This window comes from Macrobrachium nipponense, chromosome 20 (genome assembly GCF_015104395.2).
Source record: "Macrobrachium nipponense isolate FS-2020 chromosome 20, ASM1510439v2, whole genome shotgun sequence".
NCBI classification, from domain to species: Eukaryota; Metazoa; Arthropoda; class Malacostraca; order Decapoda; family Palaemonidae; genus Macrobrachium; species Macrobrachium nipponense.
Window position 1 is genome coordinate 22,425,749 of NC_061089.1, and position 27,663 is coordinate 22,453,411.

General features: G+C 38.3%; 2 protein-coding genes across 5 annotated transcripts; both read right to left on the reverse strand.

Moving 5' to 3' along the window:
* Nucleotides 1-9,143: 9,143 nt before the first annotated feature.
* Nucleotides 9,144-12,055, reverse strand: LOC135223454 (uncharacterized). Its single transcript, XM_064261865.1, has 3 exons — nt 12,003-12,055; nt 11,519-11,587; nt 9,144-11,017 (listed from the first exon to the last, which is right to left on the reverse strand). Exons 2-3 carry the CDS (start codon nt 11,571-11,573, stop codon nt 9,546-9,548), a joined length of 1,527 nt encoding a protein of 508 aa, XP_064117935.1. The 5' UTR covers nt 11,574-11,587; nt 12,003-12,055; the 3' UTR covers nt 9,144-9,545.
* Nucleotides 12,056-13,783: 1,728 nt separating this feature from the next.
* Nucleotides 13,784-27,429, reverse strand: LOC135223439 (testis-specific gene 10 protein-like). Of its 4 annotated transcripts, XR_010316505.1 has the most exons (5): nt 27,307-27,429; nt 26,769-26,835; nt 21,295-25,618; nt 20,763-20,829; nt 18,487-20,119 (listed from the first exon to the last, which is right to left on the reverse strand). XR_010316505.1 is itself a non-coding variant. In XM_064261830.1 (3 exons), exons 1-3 carry the CDS (start codon nt 16,778-16,780, stop codon nt 14,086-14,088), a joined length of 1,542 nt encoding a protein of 513 aa, XP_064117900.1. In that variant the 5' UTR covers nt 16,781-16,902; the 3' UTR covers nt 13,784-14,085. The 4 variants fall into 4 exon arrangements, 3 of the variants coding, with proteins under 3 accessions (XP_064117900.1, XP_064117917.1, XP_064117907.1); XM_064261830.1 differs by lacking the exons at nt 18,487-20,119; nt 20,763-20,829; nt 21,295-25,618; nt 26,769-26,835; nt 27,307-27,429 and adding exons at nt 13,784-15,557; nt 16,294-16,360; nt 16,778-16,902; XM_064261847.1 differs by lacking the exons at nt 18,487-20,119; nt 20,763-20,829; nt 21,295-25,618; nt 26,769-26,835; nt 27,307-27,429 and adding exons at nt 13,784-15,557; nt 16,294-16,357; nt 16,778-16,863.
* Between the last annotated feature and the right edge of the window lie 234 nt (nt 27,430-27,663).

A 27,663-nucleotide genomic window follows, 5' to 3' on the forward strand; every position in this document is an offset into this window, starting at 1 on the left:
CTTTTATCATATTTCCGGCGTTATTGAGTTTTGACTTGAGTATCGCCTTGAGTCTCTGCATATATTCTTTCCTGATCGTGTCCTTCATCTCTTGGTGTTTTATATCCCCTCCTTCCATTATTCCAGGTATTTGTATCCTGTCTCATCTATGTGTTTGATGTTGCTCCATCTGGTAGCTTTATCTCTTCAGTTCTCGTTACTTTGCCTTTTTGTATGTTGACTAAGGCGGCGCATTTTTCTATTCCAACCTCCATCCTGATGTCCCCAGATACAATCCTTACAGTCTGGATTAGGGTATCTATTTCCTTGATGCTCTCTTACCATACAGCTTGATGTCGTCCTTGAACATCAGATTGTTATTATTAATATTATTATTATTATTATTTTTTTTTTTTTTTTTTTTTTTGCTCTATCACAGTCCTCCAATTCGACTGGGTGGTATTTATATAGTGTGGGTTTCCGGGTTGCATCCTGCCACCTCCTTAGGAGTCCATCACTTTTCTTACTGTGTGCCGTTTCTAGGATCACACTCTTCTGCATGAGACCTGGAGCTACTTCAGCCTCTAGTTTTTTCTAGATTCCTTTTCAGGGATCTTGGGATCGTGCCTAGCGCTCCTATGATTATGGGTACGATTTCCACTGGCATATCCCATATCCTTCTTATTTCTATTTTCAGGTCTTGATACTTATCCATTTTTTCCCTCTCTTTCTCTTCAACTCTGGTGTCCCATGGTATTGCGACATCAATTAGTGATACTTTCTTCTTGACTTTGTCAATCAACGTCACGTCTGGTCTATTTGCACGTATCACCCTATCCGTTCTGATACCATAGTCCCAGAGGATCTTTGCCTGATCGTTTTCTATCACTCCTTCAGGTTGGTGCTCGTACCACTTATTACTGCAAGGTAACTGATGTTTCTTGCACAGGCTCCAGTGGAGGGCTTTTGCCACTGAATCATGCCTCTTTTTGTACTGGTTCTGTGCAAGTGCCGGGCATTCGCTTGCTATGTGGTTTATGGTTTCATTTTTCGTATTGCACCTACATATGGGAGAGATGTTATTTCCGTCTATCGTTCTTTGAACATATCTGGTTCTTAGGGCCTGATCTTGTGCCGCTGTTATCATTCCTTCAGTTTCCTTCTTTAGCTCTCCCCTCTGTAGCCATTGCCATGTGTCATCGCTGGCTAGTTCTTTAGTCTGTCTCATGTATTGTCCGTGCATTGGTTTGTTGTGCCAGTCCTCTGTTCTGTCTGTCATTCTCCTGTCTCTGTATATTTCTGGGTCTTCGTCTACTTTTATTAGTCCTTCTTCCCATGCACTCTATAGCCACTCGTCTTCACTGGTTTTCAGATATTGCCCCAGTGCTCTGTTCTCGATGTTGACGCAGTCCTCTATACTTAGTAGTCCTCTCCCTCCTTCCTTTCGTGTTATGTATAGTCTGTCCGTATTTGCTCTTGGGTGTAGTGCTTTGTGTATTGTCATATGTTTCCTCGTTTTCTGATCTATGCTGCGGAGTTCTGCCTTTGTCCATTCCACTATTCCTGCGCTGTATCTGATTACTGGCATGCCCATGTGTTTATGGCTTTTATCATATTTCGGCGTTGGTTTTGACTTGAGTATCGCCCTGAGTCTCTGCATATATTCTTTCCTGATCGTGTCCTTCATCTCTTGGTGTTTTATATCCCCTCCTTCCATTATTCCCAGGTATTTGTATCCTGTCTCATCTATGTGTTTGATGTTGCTCCCATCTGGTAGCTTTATCTCTTCAGTTCTCGTTACTTTGCCTTTTTGTATGTTGACTAAGGCGCATTTTTCTATTCCAACCTCCATCCTGATGTCCCCAGATACAATCCTTACAGTCTGGATTAGGGTATCTATTTCCTTGATGCTCTTACCATACAGCTTGATGTCGTCCTTGAACATCAGATTGTTATTATTGTTATATTTTTTTTTTTTTTTTTTTTTTTTTTTTTTGCTCTATCACAGTCCTCCAATTCGACTGGGTGGTATTTATAGTGTGGGTTTCCGGGTTGCATCCTGCTCCTTAGGAGTCCATCACTTTTCTTACTATGTGTGCCGTTTCTAGGATCACACCTCTTCTGCATGAGTCCTGGAGCTACTTCAGCCTCTAGTTTTTCTAGATTCCTTTTCAGGGATCTTGGGATCGTGCCTAGTGCTCCTATGATTATGGGTACGATTTCCACTAGCATATCCCATATCCTTCTTATTTCTATTTTCAGATCTTGATACTTATCCATTTTTTCCCTCTCTTTCTCTTCAACTCTGGTGTCCCATGGTATTGCGACATCAATGAGTGATACTTTCTTCTTGACTTTGTCAATCAACGTCACGTCTGGTCTGTTTGCACGTATCACCCTATCCGTTCTGATACCATAGTCCCAGAGGATCTTTGCCTGATCGTTTTCTATCACTCCCTCAGGTTGGTGTTCGTACCACTTATTACTGCAAGGTAGCTGACGTTCTTGCACAGGCTCCAGTGGAGGGCTTTTGCCACTGAATCATGCCTCTTTTTGTACTGGTTCTGTGCAAGTGCTGGCATTCGCTTGCTATGTGGTTTATGGTTTCATTTTTCGTATTGCACTTCCTACATATGGGAGAGATGTTATTTCCGTCTATTGTTCTTTGAATATATCTGGTTCTTAGGGCCTGATCTTGTGCCGCTGTTATCATTCCTTCAGTTTCCTTCTTTAGCTCTCCCCTCTGTAGCCATTGCCATGTGTCATCGCTGGCTAGTTCTTTAGTCTGTCTCATGTATTGTCCGTGCATTGGTTTGTTGTGCCAGTCCTCTGTTCTGTCTGTCATTCTCCTGTCTCTGTATATTTCTGGGTCTTCGTCTACTTTTATTAGCCCTTCTTCCCATGCACTCTTTAGCCACTCGTCTTCACTGGTTTTCAGATATTGCCCCAGTGCTCTGTTCTCAATGTTGACGCAGTCCTCTATACGTAGTAGTCCCATCTCCCTCCTTCCTTTCGTGTTATGTATAGTCTGTCCGTATTTGCTCTTGGGTGTAGTGCTTTGTGTATTGTCATATGTTTCCTGGTTTTCTGATTTATGCTGCGGAGTTCTGCCTTTGTCCATTCCACTATTCCTGCGTTGTATCTGATTACTGGCACTGCCCATGTGTTTATGGCTTTTATCATATTTCCGGCGTTGAGTTTTGACTTGAGTATCGCCTTGAGTCTCTGCATATATTCTTTCCTGATCGTGTCCTTCATCTCTTGGTGTTTTATATCCCCTCCTTCCATTATTCCCAGGTATTTGTATCCTGTCTCATCTATGTGTTTGATGTTGCTCCCATCTGGTAGCTTTATCCCTTCAGTTCTCGTTACTTTGCCTTTTTGTATGTTGACTAAGGCGCATTTTTCTATTTCAAACTCCATCCTGATGTCCCCAGATACAATCCTTACAGTCTGGATTAGGGTATCTATTTCCTTGATGCTCTTACCATACAGCTTGATGTCGTCCATGAACATCAGATGGTTGATTCTGTTGCCTCTTTTCTTGAGTTGGTACCGGCATCCATCTTCTGTAGTACTTTTAGTCATGGGAAATCATGGCTACTACGAAGAGTAGTGGGGACAGTGAGTCGCCCTGGAAGATCCCTCTCCTGATATTAACCTCTGCTAGTCTTATTCCAGAGCTTGTAAGTATTGTATTCCAGTTGCGCATTGTATTTTTGAGGAAGCTGATGGTGTTTTCCTCTGCCCCATATATTTTCAGGCATTCTATCAGCCATGTGTGTGGTATCTTGTCGAAGGCTTTCTTATAGCCTATCCATGCCATACTTAGGTTGGTTTCCTTCTCCTACTGTTCTTCATTACCATTTTGTCTATCAGGAGCTGGTCCTTTGTGCCCCTACACTTCCTTCTGCAGCCTTTCTGTTGGTTGGGGATGGTGGGTTTGTCTCCTCTAGGTAGTTGTATAGCCTTTCACTGATGATACCTGTTAGTAACTTCCACATTATTGGTAGGCAGGTGATAGGCCTGTAGTTACTAGCTATATTTCCCTTACTCTTGTCTTTTTGTACTAAGGATGTTCTTCCTGTGGTCATCCATTTGGGTGCTTGGTGATTTGTGATACAATGCTGGAGCTGTTCTGCTATTCGTGGGTGTAGGGCCTTGAAGTTTTTGAGCCAGTATCCATGGACTTCATCGGGACCTGGGGCTTTCCAGTTGGACATTTTCTTTAGTTGGTGTCTGACTGTGTCTGTCGTGATCTCTGTGAATCTTTGTTTTATTCTCCCTGTTTCTTCTTCCTTGACTTCCTGGAGCCATGTTGCATGTTTGTTGTGTGATACCGGGTTGCTCCATATGTTTTCCCAGAGTCTCTTACTTGGTTCGGCTTCAGGAATTTCTTGGTGGTTGTCTTCCCCTCTTAGTTGGCTGTATAGTCTTTTCTGGTTGGTTCCGAATAGTTTGTTCTGTTGGTATCCCTTATTCCTGTTCATGTACCGTTGGATCTTATGTGCTTTGGCCTTAAGCCTCTGTTTTACATCTTCTATTATGTTGTTTAGTCCCCTCTCGTGTACTTTGTATTTCTCGTTGAGTTCCTCCCTTGTTTTCTTGCTTCTTAGCCTTTTTTCTGCCATCTCTTTCAGTTTACTCAAGTCAGATCTCATCACCATGATTTGCTTTTCCGGCAGCGCCTTTTCCAAGGAGGTTGCTGTTTTGGTTTCTGTTGGGTTGGTTGTGTTGGTGGCGTTGGTGTTCGTGTCCCCATCAGTTCTGCTACTAATCTTGCTCCTGCATATACCAAGTTATTTGTTTCTGTGATACTGGTGGTGTGTATTATGCCCATTATTTCATTGACCTCACTTGTTTTCTCCCTTAATTTCTTGGTGTTGTAGGCTTTCATGGAGGGGATCTTTGTTCTCTCTGTATCTGGCTCCATCCATTGTCTAATCTTTTCTACCCATTCCGTCTTCTCTGTTACTTCGTCAGTGTTTCTTCGTGTGTCGTTGTTTGATACCTCATCCTCCCCGTCGTCTTCTGTGGCATCGTCTCTCAGTTCGTCTTCGTGTAATTCGTTGTCGTGTGACATTTCCCTTTCCAGTTCTTCTCTTTCTGTTGGGGAGAGCCAGTTCTTTTTCTTTATATTTCTTTTACTTGGTCTGCCTGCCTCTGCTCTATTTGGGGGGTGTTATTCCTCTCATTCCAGATGTTGACCAATCTTCTTCTATATCCTCTCTCCGTCGGGTTGCTTCTGATATAGCATCTCCATATTTCCTTATTTTCTTCTCTTGTCCATTTCTTCCTTTTTGCTTCTGTAGCTCCAATCTCAGGCTGTTGATGACTGTCGTTGTGGTGATCAGTTGCTGGATGACGACCTCCAAGTACCTGACCGTCTTCCCCTTCAATTGGGTTGAATACCTGGTTGCCGGACGAAGCTCCTCTGTTGCCAGAGGTTCCATTTACGTCGTTGTCGTTTATTCCTTCATTTCTTTCCATCATTGCTGCGAGTTTTTTGCTATTTAACCCATAGCTGGACCCTACCCCATCAGGGATAGGTACTCATTCACAGCTGAGTAGACTGAGGAAATTATGGTAAAGATCCTTTCCCAAGGAATCAACGCCGAGGAGAGCGGTCACCCATCCAACGACTGACCAGCCCCAATGTTGCTTAACTTGACTTAAGTCCATTGACGACCTAACCCACTCCTCCACGGCGCCACATTATTATTATTATTATTATTATTATTATTATTATTATTATTATTATTATTATTATTATTATTATTATTATTATTATTATTATTATTATTATTATTATTATTATATCAACTTTGTTACATCTAAAAATAATCTAATATTTACAGTTTTGCGTATTGTATTGAGCACATAGTAGGATTATTATTAATTCCATCATTGTTATGATTGTTGTTAACGTTACCCCCAATATGCAATCATTCTTATAGGATCAGGGGAAAAATCAGAATTATGGACCATACGTTCGCAGAATTAAAGATAAAAGAAACTGGTAAATCTCTATATAACAGTTCCACCTTTACCTCCTTTATCTTTCTGTACAACAACTAAGACTTCGTATTTTCACTGCCTTGAGCGCTGAATTTCCAAAAATGTCCTGTGCTTAGCTTGAAAGTTTAAAATTTCATCAATCAAGCAATTAGTCAATTACGATTTGTTGTTATTCGTGCAACATACTGGTCAAGGATATAACTGCAGTCGCTGTTCACGAAACAGACAATAAAGGAAGGGGGAAGGTTTTGCAAATTAGACACACTGGTTGGGGGGTTGCAAACTTGCTTTTGGTGATGCCGAAATTGTTAACGTGTTTTAAAAAATACATTCTATGTTTGGGAATTCTTACTGTTATATTATGAGTGACAAAAGATCCTATTTTTTTACTTCTAAAATGATCTTGTAGTGCAGAATGGACGAACCCTCCAAACAGGAGAAAATAAAACAAGAATGAGTACGTTTAAATAAATAAATAAAAAAAGATAAATGGAAGCGAAGAAAACGAATACCAATAATGTTGACTAGTTAAGTTTCAGCCGTTTGTCGCCCATGCTTTGATAAAAACTCTATTAAAAAAAAGAAAAGTCCTCGCCTATCTTTATCGGAAATGCTTCAATGATGAATAATAGGATGCAATTAGCGCAAGCAAACCAAGGTCAAAGTTAGAGTGAAATCTCCTGTGCTAATCTCGAGTTCTTTTCTAAGTTTGCTTACTCTTGCGGGGTCACTCTACTCGTATCCTTTGCCTGACGACAAAGTGATGTTTCTCCGTTAGTGGCTGTCATTTAACATACTGGTAAATAACGTCTGAGGTCCATAGCAGGTCACCTAATCCCCTTTGAGGCAACGACCCGTGATGGCATATAGCCGGTTTTAATATGAGAAGAAGAAGAAGACTTTGAGAAAAAAAAAACTTGACTAATTTAAATTTAACAAAGATGCTTACAAATTCGAGGAATCCCCCTTTTAACACCCTGTCATATATTCTTTTCGGCAAAGCAGTCTCTATCTGATGCGTCCTTGACTGGGTCAGGGTTTCCCCCAGATCCGTGATAAAGAGTAACATCTCAACTCATGGCACTCTTCAACAGCACAGTGCCGTCGCACAGCGACAGCTCTGAGCCTTTGAGGTTATGGGAATTCAGCAAGAGCTCCTGCGACGCAGTTGCGGTGTCTCATTTCGTCATCACTCACAAGGTCTTGTGAAGCACCATCTATTGGGTGAACTTTGCAGTATCTCACGGGGGTAACGCTGCTGCAGCGTGTAAATCAAGGCCACCGAAAGACAGATCTTCGGTGGTCTCGGTAAAATGCTTTGCGATAAGAATGGTGCTTCAAGAATGTCGTCAGATCTGTGTCATTTCTCTATTATTAGCAATCTATCGTACAATTAGACTTTGAATGTTATTATGTTATTGTACATAAACATAAACTCTGGCATTACTAAACATTTGAAATTTACTCTGATTAGAGTAACAACCTTCCGCAAGACTAGCCGTTTTGAAAAATGCCGTTTCATTTTAGCATAACCCTTTGGAACGAATGCCGGGTTAATTCTTCCTTAACTATTTATAAGCACTAATTAACTTTATTTCACGTGAAATGAGCCTTAAAAGGCCATTAATTGGCTTGTACAGAATAAAGAACACATTTAGAGAAGAAAAGAAATCAAATGTAAAGCAATTTACAAGCACAGATTAGTGATCCACAGTTTAGCAGTAATTGGAACTAAATACTTTTAACACTGAGCAGCGTGACATTACAATACCTTAAAAAGTAGAAAGAATAAGGTGTGAAACAGGAGTTTAGAAAACCAGAGAATAATGAAGTTCGAAGTATGTGTTACTTACAATAGTCGTTTTTTCTTCGCAGGTTTAATACTGACTTGATAAGGCTGAAGATGCTCTGAAAAAACTGGCAGTGCGCAGTAGTTCACTAGTTCAGACACTAACGAGTGCCTTTGAATAAATCCGGAAGGAAAGCTTACGAAAGATGGCTAAGTAAACAGAAAGATTATCCGTTCGGAGGAAAAGAAAGTCACCTCCTTGAACACTTTTGTTTGGAAGGTCAATGAAAGTTTTCAGGGCCACTGTTAACATCCAGAGTGGAGGTACGACAACATTCCAGCGGCGGTAAAACAAAGAACAGGAAGGTTTCACGAGTAACTCTTAGTATTCTGGAAGCACTGGGTGATACATTCCTTAAGCACTTCGAGATCATTGGGACTGAAAGTAGCAAATTAGGTATTAGTTCTGAGTAGTGATTCGTAGCGTGAGGTTAGGAAAGATGGTCGTTGATGGTATCTTCCGACAATTGCAACTGTTAGGGCCAAATCTGTTTTACTGGAAGCTTTTGTGTCAGAATACTGTTTCCCAAAAACGTTTAGTTAGTAAAGCAGTCTGAATTTTCGCTTACTTGGGGAGTAAGCCTACAAACTACATTGTTGCTGATGTTGTTCTTGTTGTGGGGGTAGGAAAGCCCTACGGAAAAGCCTAAAAGGTCTGAAAAAGATGTTCTGCATTGAGTTAAAGATACAGGAATTTTAGGATAGGATAGTTCTGATTTATTTATTAGAATGAAAATGTATAAAATAAATAATGTGTCTGTTAAACAGCACAGAATAGTTATATCTAATAAAATATAAAGTATTTATTGTAATTTTCAGTGGTGATAGAATGTGCTATTTGGCCGTAGATTTTAGCACGTGCCCCCGAGTAAGCTGGAGGTCTGATCATGCCTTGTTATAGGAAACCTTTACTGCAGTGAAACAAACGGATTCACCTTAATCATTGTAGAAAATTAGATCATATGACTATCAATACCCAAAATATGAGAAAAAAATATGTTTCATGCATAGCATAAAGGCACGAACATTAAATGGTGTTAATTAATCATCACACCTAATAAGAATAAAGAAAATAAAAAGCGAAACATGAAGAAAAGCCCAGTGTTTCTAAGTATCTGGTTTCATTATGTGAGCTCCATCCGTAAATTACCAAAACGGAAGCTCAAAACCTTTTTTTATCAATTTTGTCTTTATCCAGGTAAGATCCTTGGCATATATTTACCTTTAGTATCTGCAGTTTCAGAAGTATAGTATAAATGCAAGTCTTAAGTGTATAAATCAAACATAGCTTCAGGAATGAGATGTTTTTTCTTTTATTTGTTTATTAAAGCAAAACATTGACAAATTTGACTTTTCCACATTTTTCAATTTTAAAAAAATCCATTACCGTTAAGAAAACATTTAACAAAACAGCGTGACAGTGAAAGACCCAGGACAGGCACAATCCAGTTTCAGTTGGTGTATGTGTCACCTTCGAAAGCTTATGAAAATATGCTTTACTATCACAGGGATCACGTGACTAATGCACTGAGAGAACCAGCAGGAGGCAAGAAAGCAATTCAGTACTTGGTGTTTTTGTACATATTTGAAAACAAGGACTAGACTCTGACTTAGATAAGTGACAGTAGGAACATATTGCATTAAATAAATGTCTCAGAACAAATCTTAATTTTATCATTTAAGGACAGGTACCTTACATTCAGTTACATTTTCCAACTAAAACAATTTTATCCCTTGCACTATTCCACTTGCATTTGATGTCTTCGATTTCATTGTAGATGAAGTACCGCATATTTTGTATTTCAGCTTCCGTTTTGGCTTCCTTAGCTCGTGCAATGGCACTTCCTAAGTTTTGCTGAATAGAGTCGAAGGTTTCCTTCATCTTCCCGACTCCACTGACAGCACTTGCGATGGATGGCAGGATGGCGTTAACCTCACTTTCAAGGCTGCGAAGATTCCCGTCGAGCTGACTGAAGTGCTGCAGTTCCTGTTCGAGTTCTCGGTTTTTTACTTCAAGGCTGTTGATCTGCTGCTGATGGCGATTGATTTCCTGGTTGCGTGTAGCAATGTGGGCCTGGAGGTTCTGGATCTGACGATTGCCCTCAGCAACAAAATGTCTCTTTTCATTGGCCAGTCGCTCTTCTCTTTCTTTGGCGTCCTTGTAGAACTGATTTCCAATGGTCCATCCAACGACTGGGACGAATCGGAACCATCTTCCGAATTTCTTCTTCTTCGTCACCCTTCTCATATTACTGTTGATGCGATCTTCAATTTCCTTGATTTCTCTCTGCGCCTGCGCAATCTGAGCATGAAGTGAGGCGATCTGGCTGTTTTCTTGGGTGATGCTTGCTCTCAAGTTGTTAATGCTTTGTTGGTTGCTGTTGATGGCATTATTATTGTTCTGTTTCTCTTGCTGCAACTTCACAATTCCTTCTTCGGCGTTTGTGCGGTGTCTCTTGAAGGCACCGGCATCTCTAATGAGATTTTCTCTAAAGGTGGTGATCTTGGTATTGGCAGTGTTAGCTTGGCTTTGAATATCCACAGCTCCGGCCTTCACAAACTCAAGATATTTCACCAGTTCATCCAATTCACGTCTTCCTTGTGTAATGTTGTGTTCTGCCATCTTAGTATTGATTTCTTGTTCTTTGGTTCTGATAACACTTTCCAGATGTGAAATCACTGTTTGAGCTTGAGTAGCCTTGATAACTTCTCTAGCCTCTGATATATCCTTCTGCAATGCCGCCATTGTGGCTTCCACTGCTGCAATATCTTCGTGGTTTTCGAGAAGATTCTTAATCCTGGCCTGATTCTTAACAAGCTCTTCGGTGAACTTCGGTTCGAATCCCTGTGCAGCCATGACCACTTGCTTCAGAGAAGCGACAACATTGTCACCATTCCTCCATGGGTGGCAGTGTCCTTGAGCCGTCTTGAGGTCTCCGTTGTACTGACCGAGGATGGCTTTGAAGCCATGGCGGTCAGCGAAAGATGGAACCGGAACTTCTTGTCTGGCCTGGATGTTGCTAATATAATTGTCGACAACCTCCACTTGTGAACAAGTGTCCTTTGCAGTTTTGGCCAAATTGTCCACAAGTTCTGGACTGCAAGTGTGTCCCTCAGAACGCTTTGAGCGTGAGTTTATGGAGGACTGTGATGGAACATAGCCCATTATGCCTACAAAAGAAGAAGTTATATAAGTATGTTCAGTGGAAAATAAAATATTTCGGGTAAGTAATTTAATTTCTCTATATATATATTAATGTTTGTACACTATACAAATTTTTATATATTATATAAAAATTTACCTATAATGTGACAATATATATATATATATATATATATATATATATATATATATATATATATATATATGTGTGTGTGTGTGTGTGTGTGTGTGTGTGTGTGTGTATGTATGTATGTCTATATATACAGAATCTAAATCTGATGAAACTTCAGGGATAAAATATCTGTTCCTTCAAGAGAGGCCATAGAAAACAGATTAATGAAAACAGCCTTGAAAACAGATTAATGTATTGTTAAAAAGAATGGATAATTTTTATATAAACAAAGATGAAGAGAGAGAGAGAGAGAGAGAGAGAAGAGAGAGAGAGTAGAGAGGAGAGAGAGAATAGCCAAAGAAGTCTAGAAAAATTCTTAACAAAGAATCCAACTCACTCAAAGCAGACGTCATCTGCAGCAGGAGAAACATGGCCGCCCAGACAGCCTCCATTTTGATGCGCTTCTCTCCAGGGAAAAGAGAAATGGATTAATCCACTGGTTTTTCAGCAGCAATTTGTGCTCCATTCGTTTACTAGTAAGCTGCAATACACTTTTGTCAATATGATGAAGCGCGATATTATTTACTGAATAAAGTGAATACGAGGTGACTGAAATGGGTGTCTCCATCCCTTAGAGATTCTCAAGATGAATCGTGTAAAAATGGTGCCAGATATTTATGACAACTTTCTAAAAGAATGACCTCTTACCAAATATGACGATTCTTACTGTGTAGAAATCCAGCACAAGACGGTATGCATTTTGCTGTTCTCCATGTGATTATGGTCACTTAATGATGCATTAAAACAACTGATACTGTCACTTGATACTCATATCATGTACCAAATTTTATTTTTTGGCCACTAAATGCAAATCCACTTACCACTGCAAAAGACGATGGAGCACTTCAGGTCCGTCACAGCTGCTGGTCTCTCTCTCTCTCTCTCTCTCTCCTCTCTCTCTCTCTCTCTCGTCCTGTACTGCTTACCTGAGACTCGAGGGACACTGATACCTCGTGCCTCCGATGCCGTCCTTAAATACGAAACGAGAGGAAACCCCTCCGAAGGAATGGGATAAAACCAGTTCACAACTTAAAAAAAAAAAAAAGCATACAATCAGTAAACGCCTTAGAGACTGGGATTTTTGCGGTTAATCTTCCACTTCTTGTGCGTAAAAGTTTCCTTTTATGTATTCTGATTCAGTTATTAAGGCAACAGTTACTAAAAGAAACCAATCTCGTGTTTTACGGTACTTTGGGAGTTTCATTATTCTTCGGAACTAACGATTTCTAAATGAAAATGGAAGGATTGTTACCCACGTTGGTTATAATGAGTCCGCCAGTCGCTCTGAAACTTTGATCTTTGTTACACCAGATGCATTTCTCTTACAAATTCCATTTGATACCATTGTTACAAGTCACTTAAGTCATAGATAACTATAAATAATGGATTATTTCTTAATGGTCGGATCTTATTCTTAACCTCCGACTTTTCTTCACTTAAACTATTTTCTCTGTCAAAGGAAAGAATTATGAAAATATATTTCATCCTTAAGTGCATATGAGCCGTCTTCCATTCTTGGGGATTAATTTCTGTCGGTATCGTTCAACCTCCCACAATGGCTAGAGTTGATGATTCCTTAAGCAACATTTACATATTGAAGTAAACTATTGTACTGAATCCGGAATGGACCCCCTTCGCCAAAAGTGTGTTGTTGATGGGTAAAACGAAGTGAGAAACGTTTGACATGAACTATTTCATCAAATGTGATTTTTTATGTTATTAACGAAAATTACCAAGTAATCTTGTCAGAAAGGTTTATGCAAAACAGGCTTCCATAAATGAAATTCTTGTAACCGACAAAAGGAATAGTATTCGAAACTAGAATATCAAATGGCTACTGAACAATTCAGTGAAGTTATTTCTACAAATGACAACTAATTAGAAAGGAAAAAAAATCAGACAAACTAAAGTAGTCCAAGCGAACAATACCACTGACGCCAACCAAGTGTTGGAACTTCATTTCTGAAGTAAAGAGTCTGAAATATTACTGACAGAATATCCTCAGGCAAAGGAGCTTGAATAAAGGATAAGGATTCTAGCAGGATACAATCTGGTAAACGTAGACTATTCAAACATCCAGAGAAAGAAATTACCTGGAATCGTAGTATCACTAGCTATTGGTGGATGTTCAGAAACCAGAATAAAATGGGCTATTTAGTGACATTTTTGCCAGAATCTAGTTTCTTATTTCGCTGACCACACACTTCCTGATCAGACCCAGGTCTCTGTCAACACTGATATTGACTTGATTCACATTTTCGATAATCTAAACCAAAAACGCTGAAACCCACAAACACGAAAATAATACAAAATCGAAGAAAAGATATTTGTGAGGTAGTTCAATCCTTCATTTTTTCTTTTCATTCTTTTTATGAGAATTAGCAACATTTTGCACATCAAAGGTCTGCCCACCAAATTATTCATTTTTTAAACTTCAAAAATTGTTGAAAAGGAAACTCACCCACTAAATTATTACATAGTTTAATTTCATACGTAATTCACCTGCCTGAGAAAGTCTCAGCTCTTTTGTCATTCACTGCTACATATTTTTCCATACAGTGCAAATTGACAACTGCTTCAGGGTAATTAGACTTGATTTTTTTAAAATCCATTTTTATTTGTTTTCATAGCTTATTACTGACACATAATAACCTTTACATCTCAGTCTCAAATATAAAGTTTTTAATAAATTAAATCACTCGGTGAATGAAACAAGGACGTAGTTAATGAAGAAAAACGACCAAGACACGAGTCAGCTCCTGATATTAAGATTAACACAGGTACCATAGGCATTAATGTAAACTATAAAAAAAAAAATTAAATCCAGATTCTATCATCATTACGACAACGTAAGAAACAATATGTACTTGAAATTCAGCACTTAGATCACAGAAATGTAAGATATCAGTTACACTTACCAACTAAAACAATTTTATTCTTAGCACTATTCCACTTGCATTTGATGTCATCGATTTCATTATAGATGAAGTACCTCATATTTTGTATCTCAGCTTCCGTTTTGGCTTCCTTAGCTCGTGCAATGGCACTTCCTAAGTTTTGCTGAATAGAGTCGAAGGTTTCCTTCATCTTCCCGACTCCACTGACAGCACTTGCGATGGATGGCAGGATGGTGTTGACCTCACCTTCAAGGCTGCGAAGATTCCCGTCGAGCTGACTGAAGTGCTGCAGTTCCTGTTCGAGTTCTCGGTTTTTGGCTTCAAGGCTGTTGATCTGCTGCTGATGGCGATTGATCTCCTGGTTACGTGAGGCAATATGGGCCTGGAGGTTCTGAATTTGACGGTTGCCCTCAGCAACAAAATGTCTCTTTTCGTTGGCCAGTTGTTCTTCTCTTCGCTTGGCATCCTTATAGAACTGATTTCCAATGGTCCATCCAACGACTGGGACGAATCGGAACCAACTTCCGAATTTTCTCTTCTTCGAGACTTTCCTCATATTACGGTTAATGCGATCTTCAGTTTCCCTGATCTCTCTCTGCGCCTGCGCAATCTGAGCATGAAGTGAGGCGATCTGGGCGTTTTCCTGGTTGATGCTTCCTCTCAAGTTGCTGATGCTTTGTCGGTTGCTGTTGATGTCATTATTGTTGTTCTGTTTCTCTTGCTGCAGCTTAGCAATTCCCCCTTCGGCGTTTGTGCGGTGTCTCTTGAAGGCACCGGCATCTCTAATGAGATTTTCTCTAAAGGTGGTGATCTTGGTATTGGCAGTGTTAGCTTTGTTTTCAATATCCACAGCTCCGGCCTTCACAAACTCAAGATATTTCACTAGTTCAGCCAATTCGCGTCTTCCTTGAGTAATGTTGTGTTCAGTCATCATGGTGTTGATTTCTTGTTCTTTGGTGCTGACAACACTTTCCAGATGTGAAATCACTGCTTGAACTTCTGTAGCCTTGATAGCCTCTCTAGCCTCTGCTATATCCTTCTGCAATGCAGCAACTGCGGCTTCCACTGCTGCAATGTCTTCGTGGTTTTCGAGAAGATTCTTAATCCTAGCTTGATTCTTAACAAGCTCTTCAGTGAACTTCGGTTCGAATCCCTGCGCTGCCACGACCACTTGCTTCAGGGAAGCGACAACATTGTCACCATTCCTCCATGGGTGGCAGTGTCCTTGAGCCGTCTTGAGGTCTCCGTTGTACTGACCGAGGATGGCTTTGAAGCCATGGCGGTCAGCGAAAGATGGAACCTGAACTTGTTGTCTGGACTGGATGTTGCTGATATATTTGTCGACAACCTCCACTTGGGAACAAGTTTCCTTTGCAGTTTTGGCCAGATTGTCCACAAGTTCTGGACTGCAAGTGTGTCCCTCAGAACGCTTTGAGCGTGAGTGTATGGAGGACTGCGATGGAATATAGCCCATTATGCCTACAAAAGAAGGAGTTATATAAGTATGTTCAGTGGAAAATAAAATATTCCAGGTAAGTAAATTAAATTTCTCCCTATATATATATATATATATATATATATATATATATATATATATATACATATATATATATATATATATTAATTTTTGTACACTATACAAATTTTTATAATATTATATAAAAATTTACCTATAATGTGACAATATATTATATATATATATATATATATATATATATATATATATATATATATATAGTACGTACATAAATACATATGAACGTATATCCTCTACTAAATAAATAAGTAGAACATACAGCCAACTACATGTCGAACTGTTAAAAAATTCTAAAAGATTCCTTCTGATGTCCTTTAGATAATCTGAGACCAATTAATTTTTTTAAACAAATTTTCCAAAGTATTTTATCTTAAAAATAGCGAATCAGTCATCATTAATTACTTATCATGACGTACTATTCACGAAACAAAATCGAAATCTGATGAAACTTCAACGATAAAATATCTGTTTCTTCAAGAGAGGCCATAGAAAACTTAACGTTATTTAAAAGTGAAGATAGTCAGCCATGAAAACAGATGAATCTATTGTTAAAAAGAAGGGATCATTTCTATATAAACAAAGATGAAGAGAAGAGAGAGAGAGAGAGAGAGAGAGAGAGAGAGGAGAGAGAGAGAGAAGAGAGAGAGAGAGAAATCCTTAACAAAGAATCCAACTCACTCAAAGCAGACGTCATCTGCAGCAGGAGAAACAGGGCCGCCCAGACAGCCTCCATTTTGATGCGCTTCTGTCCAGGGAAAAGAGAAATGGATTAATCCACTGGTTTTTCAGCAGCAATTTGTGCTCCATTCGTTTACTAGTAAGCTGCAGTACATCACCGTCAATATGATGAAGCGCGATATTTTTTACTGAATAAAGTTAATAGGAGGTGACTGAAATGAGTGTCCCCATCCCTTGGAGATTCTCAAGATGAATCGTGTAAAAATGGTGCCAGATATTTATGACAACTTTCTAAAAGAATGACCTCTTACCAAATATGACGATTTTTGCTGTGTAGAAATCCAGCACAAGACGGTATGCATTTTGCTGTTCTCCATGAGATTATGGTCACTTAATGATGCATTAAAACAACTGATACTGTCATTTGATACTCATATCATATACCAAGTTTTATTTTTTGGCCACTAAATGCAAGTCCACTTACCATTTCAAAAGACGATGGAGCACTTCAGGTCCGTCACAGCGGCTGGTCCTTTCCTCTCTCTCTCGTCCTGAGCTGCTTGCTCGAGACTCGAGGGACACTGATACCCCGTGACACCGCTTCCGTCCTTAAATACCATAAGAGAGGAAACCCCCCGAAGGAACGGGATAAAACCAGTTCACAACATAAGAAAAACATACAATCAGTGAACGCCTTAGAGACTGGGATTTTAGCGGTTAATCTTCCACTTCTTGTGCGTAAAAGTTTCCTTTTATGTATTCTGATTCAGTTCTTAAGGCAACAGCTACGAAAAGAAACCAATCTCGTGCTTTACAATACTTTGGGAGTTTCATTATTCTTCGAAACTGACGATTTCTAAATGAAAATGGAAGGATTGTTACCCACGTTGGTTATAATGAGTCCGCCAGTCGCTCTGAAGATATGGTCTATGTTATACAAGACACATTTCTCTTACAAATTCCATTTGATACCATTGTTACAAGTCACATAAGTCATAGATATCAATAGATAATGGATGATTTCGTACTGGTCGGGTCTTATTCTTAACCTCCTACTTTTCTTCACTAAAACGATGTTCTCTGTCAAAGGAAAGAAGTATGAAAATTAATTTCATCCTTAAGTGCATATGAGCCGTCTTCCATTCTTGGGGATTAGTTTCTGACGCCATCGTTCAACCTCCCACAGTTGATGATTCCTTAAGCAACATTTACATATTGAAGTAACCTATTGTACTGAAGCCGAAATGGACCCCCTTCGCCAAAAGTGTTTTGTTGATGGGTACAACGAAGTGAGAAACGTTAGACATGAACTATTTCATCAAATGTGATTTTTTATGTCACTAACGAAAATTAACAAGTAATCTTGTCAGAAAGGTTTATGCACAATAGTCTTTCATAAATGAAATTCTTGTAACCGACAAAAGGAATAGTATTCGAAACTAGAATATCAAATGGCTACTGAACAATTCAGTGAAGTTATTTCTAAAAACGACAACTATTTAGAAAGGAAAAATCAGACAAACTAAAGTAGTCCAAGCGAACAATACCACTGACGCCAACCAAGTGTTGGAACTTCATTTCTGAAGTAAAGCGTCTGAAATATTACTGACAGAATATCCTCAGGCAAAGGAGCTTGAATAAAGGATAAGGATTCTAGCAGGATACAATCTGGTTGACGTAGACTATTCAAACATCCAGAGAAAGAAATTATACCTGGGAATCGTAGTATCACTAACTTTTGGTCGATATTCAGGGACCAGAATAAGATGGGATATTTAGTCACATTTCTGCCAGAATCTAGTTTCTTATTTCGCTGACCACACTCTTCCTGATCAGACCCAAGTTTCTGTCAACACTGATATTGACTTGATTCACATTTTCGATAATCTAAACCAAAAACACTGAAACCCACAAACACGAAAATGATATAAAATCGAAAGATATTTGTGAGGTGGTCCAATCTTTTATTTTTTCTTTTTATTCTTTTTGTGAGAGTTAGCAACATTTTGCACATCAAAGGTCTGTCCACCAAATTATTCATTTTTTAAACTTCAAAAATTGTTGTAAAGGAAACTCAACCACTCAATTATTACATAGATTAATTTGAGAAAGTCTCAGCTCTTTTGTCATTCACTGCTACATATTTTTCCATACAGTGCAAATTGACAACTGCTTCAGGGTAATTAGACTTGATTTTTTTAAAAATCCATTTTTATTTGTTTTCATAGCTTATTACTGACACATAATAACCTTTACATCTCAGTCTCAAATATAAAGTTTTTAATAAATTAAATCACTCCGGTGAATGAAACAAGAAAGTAGTTAATGAAGAAAGATCACAGAAATGTAAGTATCAGTTACACTTACCAACTAAAACAATTTTATTCTTAGCACTATTCCACTTGCATTTGATGTCATTGATTTCATTGTAGATGAAGTACCTCATATTTTGTATCTCAGCTTCCGTTTTGGCTTCCTTAGCTCGTGCAATGGCACTTCCTAAGTTTTGCTGAATAGAGTCGAAGGTTTCCTTCATCTTCCCGACTCCACTGACAGCACTTGCGATGGATGGCAGGATGGCGTTGACCTCACCTTCAAGGCTGCGAAGATTCCCGTCGAGCTGACTGAAGTGCTGCAGTTCCTGTTCGAGTTCTCGGTTTTTGGCTTCAAGGCTGTTGATCTGCTGCTGATGGCGATTGATCTCCTGGTTACGTGAAGCGATATGGGCCTGGAGGTTCTGAATTTGACGGTTGCCCTCAGCAACAAAATGTCTCTTTTCGTTGGCCAGTTGCTCTTCTCTTCGCTTGGCATCCTTATAGAATTTGTTTCCAATGGTCCATCCAACGACTGGGACGAATCGGAACCACCTTCCGAATCTCCTCTTCTTCGACACTTTCCTCATATTACGGTTGATGCGATCTTCAATTTCCCTGATCTCTCTCTGCGCCTGCGCAATCTGAGCATGAAGTGAGGCGATCTGGGAGTTTTCCTGGTTGATGCTACCTCTCAAGTTGTTGATGCTTTGTCGGTTGCTGTTGATGGCATTATTGTTGTTCTGTTTCTCTTGCTGCAGCTTAGCAATTCCTTCTTCGGCATTTGTGCGGTGTCTCTTGAAGGCACCGGCATCTCTAATGATATTTTCTCTAAAGGTGGTGATCTTGGTATTGGCAGCATTAGCTTTGTTTTCAATATCCACAGCTCCGGCCTTCACAAACTCAAGATATTTCACTAGTTCAGCCAATTCGCGTCTTCCTTGAGTAATGTTGTGTTCAGTCATCATGGTGTTGATTTCTTGTTCTTTTGGTGCTGACAACACTTTCCAGATGTGAAATCACTGCTTGAACTTCTGTAGCCTTGATAGCCTCTCGAGCCTCTGCTATATCCTTCTGCAATGCAGCAACTGCGGCTTCCACTGCTGCAATATCTTCGTGGTTTTCGAGAAGATTCTTAATCCTAGCTTGATTCTTAACAAGTTCTTCAGTGAACTTCGGTTCGAATCCCTGTGCAGCCACGACCATTTGCTTCAGGGAAGCGACAACATTGTCACCATTCCTCCATGGGTGGCAGTGTCCTTGAGCCGTCTTGAGGTCTCCGTTGTACTGACCGAGGATGGCTTTGAAGCCATGGCGGTCAGCGAAAGATGGAACCGGAACTTGTTGTCTGGCCTGGATGTTGCTGATGTATTTGTCGACAACCTCCACTTGGGAACAAGTTTCCTTTGCAGTTTTGGCCAGATTGTCTACAACTTCTTGCTTGCATGTGCGTCCCTCAGAACGCTTTGAGCGTGACTGTATAGATGATTGTGATGGAATATGGCCCATTATGCCTGCAAAAGAAGAAGTTATATATGTTCAGTGGAAATTATTCCAGGTAAGTAAATTAATTTCTTTATATATATCATTGTTTGTATAAAAATGCTGTGATGTGACAAAACTATATATACTCTGCCATATAAATAAAAGAACATACAGCCAAGTAAATGTTGAGATATTAAAGAATACTTAAAGATTCATTCTAAATTCCTCTAAAAAGTCCGAGATTAACGAAGAGTCAAGTTATATTGTATAATATTCGAATATTTTCTTGGTAAAAATTTAGCTTAGAATAGATAAGAATTTTAATATCACAGTAATCTAAATCTTAAAAGTCAAGTTAGTCAGTTAGGAAAACAAATGAATCAGCTGTCAAAGAGGATGGATAATTCATTTATAAACAAAGATGAGGACATATGGAAAACTGAGATATATATATGTATGAATACATACATACATACATATATATATTATATATATATATATATATATATATATATATATATATATATATATATATATAGAGAGAGAGAGAGAGAGAGAGAGTGAGAGAGAGAGAGAGAGAGACGAGAGAGATAAGAGAGAGAGAGAGAGAGAGAGAGAAAATAGCCAAGGATGTATATAAAAATTCTTAAAAAACAAAGAACCCAGACTCACTCAAAGCAGACGTCATCTGCAACAGGAGAAACACGGCCGCCCAGACAGCCTCCATTTTGATGCGCTTCTGTTCAGGGAAAAGAGAAATGGATTAATCCACTGGTTTCTCAGCAGCTTTTTTTTTTTCTTCATTCGTTTACGAGAAGCTGCAATGTACATCTCCCTCAATAAATTCCGTTGGCTACTGATGAATGTGGTTAATACGAGGTAACTGAAATATAGCATAGTATATTCTTCGGAGATTCTTAAGATCTGCATTAACATATTGTCGATTATTTATGGGGACTTTTTACGAGAATTACAGCTAATACTAATTATGATCATTTTCATTGTATAAATCTTGCACAAGACAGTATGCATTTTACTCATTTCCGTGAAAATATAGTTATTTAAAGATATATATAAAGCATTTGGTAATGTAATTTCTACTCTAATGCCAATACGATTATATCTTCACAGTTAATTTTCACCACTTGATACTAATATCAGAGAGCGAGGTTACCTCCTGGCCACTAGATGGCAGTCTACTTACCATTACGAAGGATGATGGCTCGCTTCGAGTCCGTCGCAGTTCCTAGTCGTCCTGTCTGCCTCTCGCTCTCCCTGTCTCTCTCTCGTCTTGTTGCTGCACGACACTCGGACTCGAGAGAGACTGATGCCGAGTGCCTCCGCTGTCGTCCTTAAATACGCAGCGAGGGGAAAACCCTTGAAGGAATGGGATAATCCCAGCTCCCAAGTTAAACAAAGCGCATATTCAGGGAACGCCATAGAGACTGGGATTTTACTGTATCATTTCTCACCTTCTTATGTGTTACAGTTTACTTTTCTTTATTCTGATTCAGTTCTCAAAGCAACAGTAATGATAGTAAGTCAGTCTCATGTTCTAATGTAATTTGGGATTTTCATTATTCATTGAATTAAACGAATCTGGAAAAAAAATTAAAGATTTCTACTATGTTATATATTATGACAGTCTGCCAGTTACTGTGAAAATATAATCTTTCTATATCAGACTCGTTTCTCGTACAAATGTTTCATTTGATACCATTATACAAGTCACATAAAAACTTAGATAAAGTTCCACCAAAATATTCGTTGTTATGCTATCAAAATACTCATAATTAGTTATACTTTCAATTGTAATGACAGTAGCATAAAAATGCAAAGTTGACTAAATATGATAAGAATAATAGCTTTAAACGATATTTTAGAGTAAGTTAAACAAAAGACTTGGCTGTTTCATGTCTCCATGTTAGTGCAAGGCTGCTGCATTAAATTAAATAGATCATAAACAGAATGAGGAGTATTTGATGATAAAAGATGATACAACGTTGTATGGGGACAATGAAGATATATTGAAGAAAGTAGGGGAAGAATTAGAAAGATCTGTGAAAAAAAAACTTCCACAAATGCATCTGATAGGCATTATATAGATTAGACTCGACAGTTTAGAATAAATACTGCAGAAATACCTGTTATGAGTGAGAATACATTATTATTGTTTTGAAGGATATACAGTATTATATTGATGTGTATAAAGTGTACTGATCATATATAATTTAGAAGGGTATTTGCTAAGAGCAATAAGACATTTCCATAATAAATTTGGTGCTAATATTAGAATCTTCATCTGCAAGATTCGGCTTCTGTACGGGGTCGTCGTTTAGGATGATCCACTCCCATCTACCACTGTGGTAATCTTCTGCTTGGTGAAGTCGCTTCTCTCTCAAGTCCTCCCTGACACAGTCTCTCCGCCGTCCTCTTCTTCTTCGTCTTCTTCTTCTTCTTCTTCCTCTTTCTTTCTTCCTTTCTTTCTTTTTTTCTTTCTTTCTTTCTTTCTTTCTTTTAGTAGGAGATCTGGCTTCTTTAACTCGAGGTCAGAATGTTTCTTGGTCTTCCTCGTCTTGTTCTACCCAGCAGTTAAACTCTTCTCAGTAGGTGTCCGTATCATCTCAGTCTCCCATCCTGCACTTTCTTGGATCATTTCACCAAAATTTTTAAACCTCTTATTCTTATACTCGCTCCTAACCCTGTCCTCCCTCGTTTCAATAAATATCCATCTTAACATTCCCTTTATTTATCCTCTGTCTGTCATACTTGCTGCTTCAGTGCCATACAGCATAGCAGGTTTTACAACTACCATGTGGAACTTTCCCTTAATTTAAGTCTTAATTGAGTAATGAAGCTTGAATACAACACGAAGATCTTGGTAGGATACATTCTGGTAAATGAAGACTATTCAAGAATCCAGAGAAAGAAATGACCTGGTAATCGTAATAAGCATTAGATATTGATATATATTCAGGCACCAATATAAGATGGGCTATTTAGGGACATTTTTGTTAAATCTAGTTTCTTATGCCTTGGACTACACCACTTTTTGAACCGACCTAGATCTCTGTCAAGACTGACAGTGATTTGTTTCGCATTTCCGATGATCTAGACCAGTGGTTCCCAAACTGGGGTAAATTTCCCCCTGGGGGAAAATTTGAAGCTACTAGGGAGGAAATAATTACACTACCTACTAACTGAAAATATCTCAGATGGATTTTCTCATGTTGTTACTAACCGCTCTCTATGGCTATGCGGTTAGTTGTTACTAACCGCTTTCTATCCACTTCACTCTGTAACTATATGTTTATCAGTATATTTGTACATTTGAAAAATAAATTAGTAAATAGTCACAGTGTGTTTTAACTACTCTTTCCCTCATACACATGACGGGGGAAATCACCAGAAGGTTGAACTGGGTGTAGGGGGAAATGACAGAAAAAAGTTTGGGAACCACTGATCTAGACCAAAATAGATGAAACTCTTAAAGACTAGAATAAAACATAAATGAAAAAATATTTGTGAGGAGGTTCAGTCTTTTTTATTCTTTTTATGGAAATTAACATAATTTTGCACATAGAAGGTCTACCCACCAAATTATTCATTTTTCAAACTCCAAAAAACATTCGTAAAGGAAGCCCATGTACCCAATTATTGCTTATATCTATTTCATATCGAATTCATCCGCCTGAGAGCGTCTTTAATCCTTTGTCATTCGCTGATAAAAAACTTTTTCATAGACTGCAAATCAAAAGGAACAACTTCAGGGTCAATTAGACTTTGATTTCTGAAAAAAATCTTGATTTTTAAATTTTCAGAGCTTAATACTGACACTTGATAACCATAACATCTCAGTCTCAAATATAAAGTATTCAGTGAATGAAATCAGTTCGATGCATGGTCGATAATGTATCATATTATATATTATAAAGCAAAGACGTAGTTAATGATGAATACTGGCCATGGCACGAATCATCTCATGATATTAAGATTAATATACCGTAAGCGTTATGGTACACTAAAAAAAACTTATATTCAGTATCTATTATCTTTATGATATAAATAATATTTATAAGGTAATTAATACTGAAATCATAGAAATACAAGCTATCAGTTACATTTACCAACTAAAACAATTATATTCCTTGCATTCTCCCAGCTGCATTTGATGTCATCGATTTCATTGTAGATGAAGTACCGCACATTTTTTATTTCAGCTTCCGTTTTGGCTTCCTTTGCTCGAGCAATGGCGCTTCCTAAGTTTTGCTGAATGGAGTCGAAGTTTTCCTTCATCTTCCCGACTCCACTGACAGCACTTGCGATGGAAGGCAGGATGGCGTTGACCTCACCTTCAAGGCTGCGAAGATTCTCGTCGAGCTGACTGAAGTGCTGCAGTTCCTGTTCAAGTTCTCGGTTTTTGGCTTCAAGGCTGTTGATTTGCTGCTGATGGCGATTGATCTCCTGGTTACGTGAAGCGATATGAGCCTGGAGGTTCTGGAGCTGACGATTGGCCTCAGCAACGAGATGTCTGCTTTCGTCGGCCAGTCGGGCGTAATGTTCCTTGGCTTTCCTGAGTAAGTTATGGAATAGACCAGTCCCCTTCGGGAGTCTTCCTATGATATCTTCAATTTTCCTGATCTCACTCTGCGCCTGCGCAATCTGAGCATGAAGGGAGGCGATCTGGGCGTTTTCCTGGTCGATGCTTCCTCTCAAGTTGTTGATGCTTTGTTGGACGCTCTTGATAATATTTTTGTTGTTTTGTTTATCTTGGTGTAGCTTAGCAATTCCATCTTGGGCGTTTGTGCGATGTCTCTTAAAGGCACCGGCATCCCTAATGAGATTTTCTCTAAAGCTGGTGATCTTGGTATTGGCAGCGTTAGCTTTGGTTCCAATATCCACAGCTCCGGCCTTCACAAATTCAAGATATTCCACAAGTTCAGCGAGTGGAAGTCTTACTAGGGCTTTATGTTCAGTCATCGTGGTGTTGATTTCCTCTTCTTTGGTTCTGATAACATTTTCGAGATATGAAATTAATTCTTGAAATTTGGTAGCCTTGATAGCCTCTTTAGCCTCTGATACAGACTTTTGCAATACAGCAACTGTAGCTTCCATTGTTACAATATCCTTGCGATTTTCGAGAATATTCTTAATCCTGGACTGATTCCTATCCAACTCTGCAATGAACTTAGGCTCAAATTCCTGTGCAGCTACGACCACCTGCTTCAGAGAAGCAACAACATTGTCACCATCCCTCCAAAGGTGGCAGTGTCCTTGCGCCGTCTTGAGGTCTCCGTTGTACTGACCGAGGATGGCTTTGAAGCCATGGCGGTCAGCGAAAGATGGAACTGGCACTTCTTGTCTGGCCTGGATGTTGCTAATATGATTGTCGACAACCTCCACTTGGGAACAAGTTTCCTTTGCAGTTTTGGCCAAATTGTCCACAAGTTCTGGACTGCAAGTGTGTCCCTCAGAACGTTTTGAGCGTGAGTGTATGGAGGACTGCGATGGAATATAGCCCATTACGCCTACAGAAGAAAAAGTTATATAAGTATGTTCAGTGGAAAATAAAATATCCCGGGTAAGTGAATTAAATTTCTTTATACACATATTAATGTTCGTATAATAAATTAATTTTTACATGTTATATAAGAATTTAACTACGTTGTCACAAAATTAACATATATATATATATATAGATATATATATATATATATATATATATATATATATATATATATATATCATATATAATATATATATATATATATATAGATATATATATATATATATATATATATATATATATATATTATATATATATATATATATATCTATATATATATATATATATATATATATATATATATATATATATATATATATATATTTATATATATGTATATATTGTAGGAAGGCCACTAAAATTTGGAAAAAATTTAAAGTTTTATTTAAGCTTTCGGAGAGTACATTCTCTCCCTCTTTCAGAAAGAGAAATAAAAGTTACAAAAACTGAAAACAGCGATTTTCAGTTTTTGTAACTTTTATTTCTCTTTCTGAAAGAGGGAGAGAATGTACACTCCGAAAACTTAAATAAAACTTTCAATTTTTTGCAAATTTTAGTGGGCTTCCTACAACATATTAGAACACGGATACAGTGTTTAACTTTGCTATATATATATATATATATATATATATATATATATATATATATATATATATATATATATATATATACACTCTATCAAAGAAATGTGAATATGTAACAATTTCATTACCACTATACTAGCAGAAAAAAATTAGCCTTATGGGATACTACCATTTCTTAAATATGTATTTGAAAAATGTCGAATCCGTGTTATTTTTATCAAATTTATCGTAATATTTTATCTTAAAAACTACGAATCAATCATTATTAGTAACGATTATGACGTACTATTCATAAAACAAAACTAAATCTGGTGAAACTTCAATGTTCATATAACAGTCATGATAAAACATCTGTCCCTTCAACAGATGCGAAAGAGAATTCTGTTATGATAGTCAGCTAGGAAAACAGACGAATCTGTTGTTAAAAAGAAGGGATAATTCCTATATAGATAAAGATAAAGGATGGAGAGAGATAGAATAGCCGAGGAAGTATACAAAAATTTTAAAAAACAAAGAACCCAGACTCACTGAAAGCAGACGTCATCTGCAGCAGGAGAAACAGGGCCGCCCAGACAGCCTCCATTTTGATGCGCTTCTGTCCAGGGAAAAGAGAAATGGATTAATCCACTGGTTTTTCAGCAGCAATTTGTGCTCCATTTGTTTACGAGTAAGCTGCAATACACTTTTGTCAATATGATGAAGCGCGATATTATTTACTGAATAAAGTTAATACGAGGTGACTAAAATGGGTGGCTCTATCCCTTGGAGATTCTCAAGATGAATCGTGTAAAATCGGTGCCAAATATTTATGACAACTTTCCAAAAGATTGACCTCTTTTACCAAATATGACGATTTTTACTGTGTAGAAATCCAGCTCATGACGGTGTACATTTTACTATTCTCCATGAGATTATGGTCACTTAATGAACCATTAAAACAACTGAAATTGTCATTTTTTATGTAATATAAATACGATTATTTCTTCAGAGTTAATTTCCACCTTTTGATACTCGTATTATATCCCAAATTTATTCCCCGGCCACTAAATGCCACGTTACTACATACAATTGCAAAAGATGATTGAGCGCTTCAAGTCCGTCACAACGGCTGGTCCTCTCTCTCTCTCTTGTCCCGTACTGCTTGCCTGAGACTCGAGGGACACTGATACCCGGTGCCTCCGCTGCCGTCCTTAAATACGAAACGAGAGGAAAACCCCCGAAGGAATGGGATAAAACCAGTTCACAACTTAAAAAACCTATGATCAGTGAACGCCTTTGACTTATACACTGGGGTTTTAGTAGTTAATCTTTCACTTCTTCTGCGTAAAAGTTACTTTTTATGTATTCTGATTCAGTTCTTAAGGCAACATTTACGGAAAGAACCAATCTCATGTTTTACGGTACTTTGGAAGTTTCATTATTC

What these genes read in the sequence shown, in the direction of transcription:
- LOC135223454 (XM_064261865.1), bottom strand. Translation starts at nt 11,573, where the DNA reads ATGGAGGCTGTCTGGGCGGCCATGTTTCTCCTGCTGCAGATGACGTCT. An exon ending in GCAGATGACGTCTGCTTTGA is followed by an intron (nt 11,018 to 11,518) that starts GTGAGTTGGATT and finishes CTTCTTTTGTAG; the next exon opens with GCATAATGGGCTATGTTCCA.
- LOC135223439 (XM_064261830.1), bottom strand. An exon ending in GCAGATGACGTCTGCTTTGA is followed by an intron (nt 15,558 to 16,293) that starts GTGAGTTGGATT and finishes CTTCTTTTGTAG; the next exon opens with GCATAATGGGCTATATTCCA.